General features: G+C 47.6%; 1 protein-coding gene across 2 annotated transcripts in view; it reads right to left on the bottom strand.

The window, feature by feature from the left end:
• Positions 1 to 934: 934 nt before the first annotated feature.
• Positions 935 to 9,130, bottom strand: part of LOC141775809 (NACHT, LRR and PYD domains-containing protein 3-like) — an 11,475-nt gene continuing 3,279 nt past the window's right edge. For both annotated transcript variants that reach the window (XM_074649510.1, XM_074649511.1), the window contains 11 exons: positions 8,890 to 9,021; positions 8,672 to 8,779; positions 8,466 to 8,567; positions 8,238 to 8,357; positions 8,005 to 8,083; positions 7,630 to 7,861; positions 5,079 to 6,858; positions 4,798 to 4,971; positions 4,493 to 4,666; positions 2,644 to 2,690; positions 935 to 1,745 (listed from right to left, as the gene is read on the bottom strand). In XM_074649510.1, coding sequence (XP_074505611.1) covers positions 1,096 to 1,745; positions 2,644 to 2,690; positions 4,493 to 4,666; positions 4,798 to 4,971; positions 5,079 to 6,858; positions 7,630 to 7,861; positions 8,005 to 8,083; positions 8,238 to 8,357; positions 8,466 to 8,567; positions 8,672 to 8,779; positions 8,890 to 9,021 — 3,598 coding nt within the window. In that variant the 3' untranslated portion in view covers positions 935 to 1,095. The remainder of the gene's footprint in view (positions 1,746 to 2,643; positions 2,691 to 4,492; positions 4,667 to 4,797; positions 4,972 to 5,078; positions 6,859 to 7,629; positions 7,862 to 8,004; positions 8,084 to 8,237; positions 8,358 to 8,465; positions 8,568 to 8,671; positions 8,780 to 8,889; positions 9,022 to 9,130) is intronic.

Raw genomic sequence — 9,130 nt, 5'->3', positions numbered from 1 at the left:
CAGGTGATCACCTCAGCAGGTATTCTGATGTTCCATCAGGTGATCACCTCAGCAGGTATTCTGATGTTTCAACAGGTGATCACCTCAGCAGGTATTCTGATGGTTCAACAGATGTGACCAAAAACCAAGATGGAGACGGACGAAAACCAAGATGGCGATGGTCAAAATGCTGAAGGTGACGTCGTCTTCTTCCAGTCTGTGGTAGAAACCTGCAGGAACAACTGAAGGCACTCAACTGATTAACTGGTTGGAGATCAGCCTGTTGACTCTCTGTGAAATCATTTCACCTGTTGAAACATGAACATCTGCTGCCACCTGCTGTTCACTGAGAACATCACATCCTGGAGGAGGAGGAGGAGAGAGGAGGAGGAGAGAGGAGGAGGAGAGAGGAGAGAGGAGAGAGGAGAGAGGAGAGAGGAGAGAGGAGAGAGGAGGGGAAGCAGGAGGAGGAGGAGAGAGGAGAGAGGAGAGAGGAGAGAGGAGAGAGGAGAGAGGAGGGGAAGGAGGAGGAGGAGGAGGGAGGAGAGAGGAGAGAGGAGGGGAAGGAGGAGGAGGAGGAGAGAGGAGAGAGAAGAGAGGAGAGGAAGAGAGAGGAAAGAGGAGGAGAGAGGAGAGAGAGGAGGAAGAAGAGGACAGAGAAGGGGGAGGAGGAGGAGGAGGAGGAGGAGGAGGAGGAGGAGGAGGAGAGAGGAGAGAGGAGGAGAGAGAGGAGTGAGGAGGGAGGAGGGAGGAGAGAGGAGAGGAAGAGGAGAGAGGAAGAGGAGAGAGGAAGAGGAGGAGAGAGGAGGAAGAACAGAGACTATCTGCAGTGAAATCTCATCAGCTGTTGAAACATTCATAAATAGAAGTTCTTAAATAAATAAATGTCAAATTTAAACAGAAGAATAAACAAATAAAATAATTAATATGAAGATAAATAAATAAAAAAGGCAAATGAAATTTTTTGTCACATTTTAATCAGTTAGTTTACTGGCTACCTTTATTTTTCATATAATTTTTATAAATACGTCACAAATGTTTGGACCACTTCACCAGAGCTACCAGTCTGACTCGTTTCTGGGAGATTCCTTCCCTCCCTGAGCAAGATGGCTGGGTTTAAAACCACTGAGACATCAGGTTGGTAGGAAGAACTGTTGTTTGTGATTCTCTACCAAGAACAGACTGTCCCTCCGGAGGACACAGAGACACGGAGGAACTTTGCATGCCAGACATGAACATAACAGCGTCAGACATGCGTCCTAACGCTTCGGACGAGAGCCTGAACCCGGGATAGAGAGGTTCAGTGAACGTGGCGCTGAAGGTGTGGAGGTGGATCAGTGAGTCCGAGGAGACTCTGTAGAAGGACAGAGTGCCAGCGGGACAGTCCAAATACACTGCTACCCTATCGGAGAGAAAGGTGAAAGAGGCGGCGATGGAGGTCCTGCTGTTGTTGTGGCAGGCGGAGTAATGACCGTTAGAGCATCTCAGACTCCAGGAGTGATCGTTACCTCCGAACACACAGTCATTACTGTCTCCTCTCCGTCTGATTCCTCTGTAACTCAGCGCTATATCAACATCTCCACTCCACTCCACCTCCCAGTAACAGCGACCAGTCAGACCGTCACTACACAGCAGCTGAGGACACTCATCAAATCTGTCTGGGTGATCGGGGTAAGGCTGCTTCTGGAACACACTTATCAAACTGTCTGACAAGAAGGCGACGTTTCCGTTCACTGTGTTTATGTCGATTGTGAGTTCACAGGAATCTGATGGAGAGAAGAAGACACACAATACAGCAAGCAGGTATTAATCTATGACCTCAGACTAGGGATGCTCATTTTGATACATTTTCTTAACCGTTAACCGACAAGATTTGTGCCTCGCGCCAGCTGCAGTGTATGAGCACAACAGACAACTGAGAACCCAGTTCACCATCCGGGGGCGTTAACTTAGCAGCTACGATGCTGCGTGTAGTGTCGCGGACATGCAGCCACTTTCCCAGCAAAAGTCTCCACCGCACATTTAGTTTAGTTTAGCAGGTTGTCAGCTGTGTGTCTGCCCGGCGGTACTTTAGCGAGTGTCCAACAAAAAGTGTGTGTGTTTGTTCTACGTTAGCAGCTCTAGCATTGCCGGAGGCTTCGTGCTCGCCGCCGCCACACGTAGTCTGCGTAACTTTAGCGAGTTTCCAACAGACCGTGTGTGTGTGTTGGCGGTGAGTGTGAGGTTGTTGGTGGCGTTATAGCTGTGAGCGTAGGTGTAGCAGTGTGTGGACAGTTTATTTGTCGGTGTATAAATGCTACGAAACTACAACTCCTCCGCTCCGCTCAAGCGAGCCGGAGAGACCGGAGCCGTCTTCCTGTATTCTGCAACTCCGACTCCGCCTTTTAAGGTGGGCTGTTAAGGTGGACCAGCTTTTCTCCTTAAAGAGACGAGCCGCTCCTCTGAGCCGCTCAGCTTTTTAATTAATTATTAATATTTCTTTGAACTGTTTTAACCGATAGCGTTAATCGGTTAAAATGCTTAATGTCAGTTAACGGTTAAACGGTTAATTATGGACATCCCTAATCTATGACATCAGACATTTGAAGTCAGTGATGTCCCATTTTTCAGTTGGTTGAATGTTTTCCGCTTTGTTTTCATGAATCAAATTAAAAACACACTTACACTTCTTCAGACCTGGTGTCAACCATTGAACTCCAGCAGGCTCCACCCTGAAAGGAGGAGGAGGGGGGTCAGAACAGAAAATCCTCCATCAGCATGGAAACATGGACGATACATCGTTCTAACATGAACAAGATCAACTGCTGTTTTTTGTTCGTCTTTCCCTACAATAATCAAGGTGGTGGAGGGGTATGCGTGCCTCTGTGACCCTGGGAGCTGTGCTGTCGGGTGGCAGCAGCTCCTGGTAGGGTCGCCCAAGGCAAAGTGGTCCCAGAAGAGGGGCCAGACCAAAAGAGATTCACAGACCCTTTATGAAGAGACCAAAAAGGAGATGTAGCGCCTCGCCTGGAAAAGGGAAACCGGGGCCTCTTTCTAGAGCCAGACTTGGGAGGGGAGCTCACTGGCGTGCATCTGGTGGCCAGGCCTTGACCCATCGGGCTCAGGCGCGCACAGCCCGTAAAATCTACATGGAGCCGCCGCCCTGTGGGCCCACCACTCGCAGGGATAGGCATTGGGGTCGGCTACATTGTGAGCTGAGTGGCAGGCAAAAGCGGGGACCTTTGCGTGTTGGGAGGAGGTCTCTGACGGTTGTTTGTGCTTATGCACCGAACAGCAACTCAGAGTACCCAGCCTTCTTGGAGTCTCTGGGTAGCGTCCTGGAAAGGGCGCCAACTGGGGACTCTATAGTTCTGCTGGGGGACTTCAACACGCACGTGGTCAGCGATGGAGAAACCTGGAGGGGGGTGATTGGGAGGAGCGGCCTGCCTGATCTGAACCCAAGTCGTGCTTTGTTGTTGGACTTCTGTGCTAGTCATGGATTGGCCATAACAAATGCCATGTTCGAGCATAGGGCGGTTCATAAGTGTACTTGGTACCAAAACACCCCAGGCCAACGATCGCTGATCGATTTTGCGGCCGTATCATCAGATCTGCGGCTGTATGTTTTGGACACTCGCGTGACGAGAGGAGCTGGAGGCTGCCGGACAGACCTGATCTTCAGCTCCCACCTCTGGATGATTTATTTGTGCATCCCGAGGAGAATGGGGACATGGAATCTGAGTGGGCCATGTTCAAAACCTTCATTGTGGAGGTGGCTGCTAGGAGTTGTGGTCGGAAGGTTGTCAGCCTGTCGCGGCGGCAACCTAAGAAACCGGCTGGTGGACACCAACAATGAAGGAGGTCGTCAAGCTGTATAACTGAACTGAACTCCTTCCACACCCAAAGGACTTTCAGTTGGTCTCAAAGTTCTGGCAAACCGTTAGACGACTCAGAAAGGGAAAGCGGGGATTGGCTGAGGCTGTGTTCAGCCTCGGCAAAAAGTCAAACACGTTTCCGGTGGGTGTTGGCCTCCAACAGGGTTGTCCCTCGTTACGATCCTGTTTGTAATTTTCATGGACAGGATCTCAAGGTGCAGCCGGGGGGAGGAGAGTGTCCGGTTTGGGGACCTCAGAATTGCGTCTCTGCTCTTTGCAGATGATGTGGTTCTGTTGGCTTCATCAGACCGTGACCTTCAGCACGCACTGGGGCGGTTTGCAGCCGAGTGTGAGGCAGATGAGAATCGGTACCTCCAATCTGAGGTCATGGTGCTCTGCCGGAAACTGCTTCCTCCATGTGGGGAGTGAGTCTTTGCCTAAAGCAAAGGAGTTTAAGTATCTTTGGGTCTTGTTCACCAGTGAGGGTAAAATGGAGCGGGAGATGGACAGGTGGTTCATTGTGGCATTAGCAGTGCGGGCATTGTACCCAACTGTTGTGGTGAAGAAGGAGCTCTCGATCACCAACTACGTTCTAACCCTCACCTATAGTCATGACCTTTGGGACTGAATTTCTGTGGCTGCAGCAGGTCTCTTCATACCTCAGAGTGTCCAGTCTCCAGAGTGGATCCTCCAGTCCAGCAGACAGAAGATTCACTCCTGACTCTCCTGGATGATTGTAACTCAGGTCCAGCTCTCTCAGATGGGAGGGGTTGGACTTCAAAGCTGAAGCCAGAGAAGTGCAGCCTTCTTTTGTGATCAAACAGCCTGACAACCTGCAAACACAAAATAACACACGTCACATAATCTGAGTAAAGACTGGAAGGTAGTGTGTTTATTACTGTCATCCCCTATGTGTTTCTGTTTAACTTAGTTATTGCCCATGGAAAGTAATTCACAGGTTCACCTGAGAGTCTCCAGAGTACAGTGTGGACTCTTCAGTCCAGAAGACAGCAGCTTAACTCCTGAATCCTGCAGGTCGTTGTTACTCAGGTCCAGCTCTCTCAGACTGGAGGACTGGGAGCTGAGAAGTGAGGACAGAGCTTCACAGCTTTTCTCTGAGAGGTTACAAACACTCAATCTGAAAAGACAATAAGGGAAGAATGAAAAAAGTTTTCAATCTTTCTCTCCTGAAAAGACATTAGAGTAATTAGAATGGTTCCAATACTTTTGTATCTCTGTACTTACAGAGCTTTGTTGGAGGCTTTGACCACTGGCAGCAGCCTCAGAAGAGCCTCCTCTGAATCATAGTATTTCTTCAGGTCAAACACATCCAGATCTTTATCTGACGACAGTAAGATGAAGACCAGAGCTGACCACTGAGCAGGAGACAGTTTACATGTGGAGAGACTTCCTGAACTCAGGTACTGTTGGATCTCCTTCACCAGAGAACCATCATTCAGTTCATTCAGACAGTGGAACAGATTGATGCTTCTCTCTGCAGAGATATTTTCCTGGAACTTCTTCTTGATATACTGGACTGTTTCCTGATTGGTCTGTGAGCTACTTCCTGTCTGTGTCAGCAGACCTCGTAGGAGAGTCTGATTGGTCTGCAGTGAAAGACCCAGGAGGAAGCGGAGGAACAAGTCCAGGTGTCCATTTGGACTCTGTAAGGCCTTGTCCACAGCACTCTGGTAGAAGTGTGTCTCAGACTTCTGGGAGGTTGTTTGTCCTTCTGCCATCAGATTGACACCTGAGTTGATGAATGTCAGATGGACATGAAGAGCAGCCACAAACTCCTGAACACTCAGATGGACGAAGCAGAACACCTTGTCCTGGTACAGTCCTCTCTCCTCTTTAAAGATCTGTGTGAACACTCCTGAGTACACTGAGGCTGCTCTGATATCGATGCCACACTCTGTCAGGTCGGACTCATAGAAGATCAGGTTGCCTTTCTGTAGCTGATCAAAAGCCAGTTTTCCCAGAGACTCGATCATCTTCCTGCTCTCTGGACTCCAGTGTGGATCTGTCTCAGCGCCTCCATCATACTTGATGTTCATCACTTTGGACTGAACCACCAGGAAGTGGATGTACATCTCAGTCAGGGTCTTGGGCAGCTCTCCACCCTCTTTTGTCTTCAACACCTCCTCCAGAACTGTAGACGTGATCCAGCAGAAGACCGGGATGTGGCACATGATGTGGAGGCTTCGTGATTGCTTGATGTGGGAGATGATTGCACTGGCCTGCTCCTCATCTCTGAACCTCTTCCTGAAGTACTCCTCCTTCTGGGAGTCGGTGAACCCTCTGACCTCTGTCACCATGTCAACACACTCAGGAGGGATCTGATTGGCTGCTGCGGGTCGTGTGGTTATCCAGAGGCGAGCAGAGGGAAGAAGTTTCCCCCTGATGAGGTTTGTCAGCAGCACATCCACTGAGGTGGACTCTGTAACATCAGTCAGGATCTCCTTGTTGTGGAAGTCCAGAGGAAGTCGACACTCATCCAGACCGTCAAAGATGAACACAACCTGGAACTCTTCAAACCTGCAGATTCCTGCTTCTTTGGTTTCAGTAAAGAAGTGATGAACAAGTTCCACCAAGCTGTACTTCTTCTCCTTCAGCACATTCAGCTCTCTGAAAGTGAATGGAAATGTGAACTGTATGTCCTGGTTGGCTTTGTCTTCAGCCCAGTCCAGAGTGAACTTCTGTGTTAAGACTGTTTTCCCGATGCCAGCCACTCCCTTTGTCATCACTGTTCTGATTGGTTCATCTCTTCCAGGTGAGGCTTTAAAGATGTCTTCCTGTCTGATTGTTGTTTCTGGTCTGTCTGTTTTCCTGGATGCGGTTTCAATCTGTCTGACCTCATGTTCATCATTGACCTCTGCAGTCCCTCCCTCTGTGATGTAGAGATCTGTGTAGATCTGATTCAGAAGGGTTGGGTTTCCTGCTTTAGCGATCCCCTCAAACACACACTGGAACTTCTTCTTCAGGTTAGATTTGAGTTTACATTGACAAACTCCAGGGTGACTTCCTGAATGAACACACAACAAATAAAATTGATGAATAAATTACTAATTAAATATTTCAACATTTACTCTCCCTCTTGTCCTGCTGACTGATGCTTCAAACAGGGCCATGGCTGGGGCCATGCTGTCCCAGCAGGTACCAGGAGTAGACCGCCCGGTGCTTTACATCAGCCGGAAGCTCTCCGAGAGGGAGTCGAGGTATGGCATGTTTGAAAAAGAGTGCTTGGCTATCCGGTGGGCGGTTGGTGCCCTGCTGTACTACCCGCTGGGTTACCAGTTCAACCTCTGTTCGAACCATGCCCCCCTCCAGTGACTCCACTGCATATAAGGCCCTGCGCAGACCTGGCATTAACATGCATCCTTGGTGCGTGCTGGACGCTTGTCTGCCTTGTGACATGGAAACGGCTTCTGTGTACTGTATCTTAACGGTACAACTGTATTTTATTCAAATATATGTTATCTATAGGCTACATATCTAAAGACTATCGGACTAGGCTCATGAAGCGCTGTGCCAGGTGCTGCAAGCCACGCCGTCAGTACCGTGGACCGGAGGGCGTAAAACAGTGCTTTTTGCTGAGCTGTGAGTTGGAAGCAACTGGATCACCATGCGCTTGCAGGACCGGGCAACCACAGGCGCACCGTCCAAAGAGTTGTACATTTGTGTCAAACGTGTGTGTCATCAGTCACACAATGAAGTGTTATTGTTGGCAGCAGTCTGTTGTCCGGCTACAGCCCCATTTATCCAGCATGTTAAATCTTTATATAAATCCTCTTACTGCTCTGCAGACGGTCAGCCAGCTCCTCCTGCTTCAGTCTCCTCAGGAAGTTCAGTGTGATATTCAGAAATGCATCTCTGCTGCTCTTCCTCTGCTCTTCATCATCCTCTTCCAACACCTCGTCATCCTCCATCGGACTCTCCAGGTACCATGCTGGGTAATCTGGACTCAGAACCTTCTGGATCTTCTTCAGCTCGTTCTTCACAAAGGTGACGATGTTGTCCTCCAGCAGCTGGAACAGAATATTATATGAATGACACAATCAAACATCAGATCCATGGTGGACAGACTGACAATCCACTGATCTAAATAGTGCAGTATGGAGATTATTGTCAAAATAACAGATGTAAAAGGATTTGTTGTACATGTACAGACCATAAATATGGAGTCCAGGTGTGTTTGATGCTGCTGGGCGGACTGACCACTGGGAACCTCTGAGCTCTCCTGGTCAACTCTGTGGAGGAATCATGAAGAATTAGATCGTTTGGAAACTTTCTTCTCTTATATCACGAAAATAGTTCACCAAAATGTGTTTCTGAAAACATTTTATGAGAGAAATAATCCATGTTGATGAATCTGTCTTTATTTTAGCAGCTTTAACAGCTTACTTCAGACCAGCAGGATGTCTTCGTTTAAAATCAAGAATAAAATCCTTTGAATCGTCACTTTTGAGTGAAACACAGCTGGGTTCAGGTCCAGGTCCAGAAGATCCTGGTCTCACATGGATCCTGAAACAAAAACAGTATTAATAAAAAAATGTAATGGCCACATATTCAGTTAAACTCTGTGTGGTTAAAATACTACATAGTTACGTTTTAATACTGATAACAACTTACTTTTTGTCAGGTTTAAAATCAAGAATAAAGTCCTTTGAATTGTCACTTTTGAAGGACACACAGCTGGGTTCAGGTCCAGCAGATCCTGGTCTCACATGGGTCCTGAAACAAAAACGGCATTAATAAATGCATAAAAGGTCACATAATCAGTTAAACTCTGTGTGGTTAAAATACTGCATAATTACGTTTTACTACTGACAACTTACTTTTTGCCAGTTTTAAAATCAAGAATAAAATCCTTTGAATTGTCACTTTTGAGGGAAACACAGCTGGGTTCAGGTCCAGGTCCAGCAGATCCTGGTCTCACATGGACCCTGAAACAAAAACAGCATTAATTTAATTATTAAAGGTCACATATTCATTTAAACTCTGTATGGTTAAAATACTGCATAATTACAATGTTTTAATACTGAAAACTACTTACTTTCTGTCATGTTTAAAATCAAGAATAAAATCCATCGACTGGTCACTTCTGAAGGACACACAGCTGGGTTCAGGTCCAGGACCAGGTCCAGGTCCAGGTTCAGGTCTAGGACATCCTGGTCTCGCTTGGGTCCTGAAACAAAAACAGTATTAATACATCTAACTATAAAGCGAGGAATCTGTCTGTCTGTGTGTCTTTCATATATCTCAAGAACTGTTCATCTGATCTACTTAACCCTTGG

The sequence above is a fragment of the Sebastes fasciatus genome, chromosome 10 (assembly GCF_043250625.1).
Source record: "Sebastes fasciatus isolate fSebFas1 chromosome 10, fSebFas1.pri, whole genome shotgun sequence".
NCBI lineage: Eukaryota > Metazoa > Chordata > Actinopteri > Perciformes > Sebastidae > Sebastes > Sebastes fasciatus.
The sequence above is the reverse complement of the archived record's forward strand: the minus strand, read 5'-3'. Positions and strand labels throughout refer to the sequence as shown.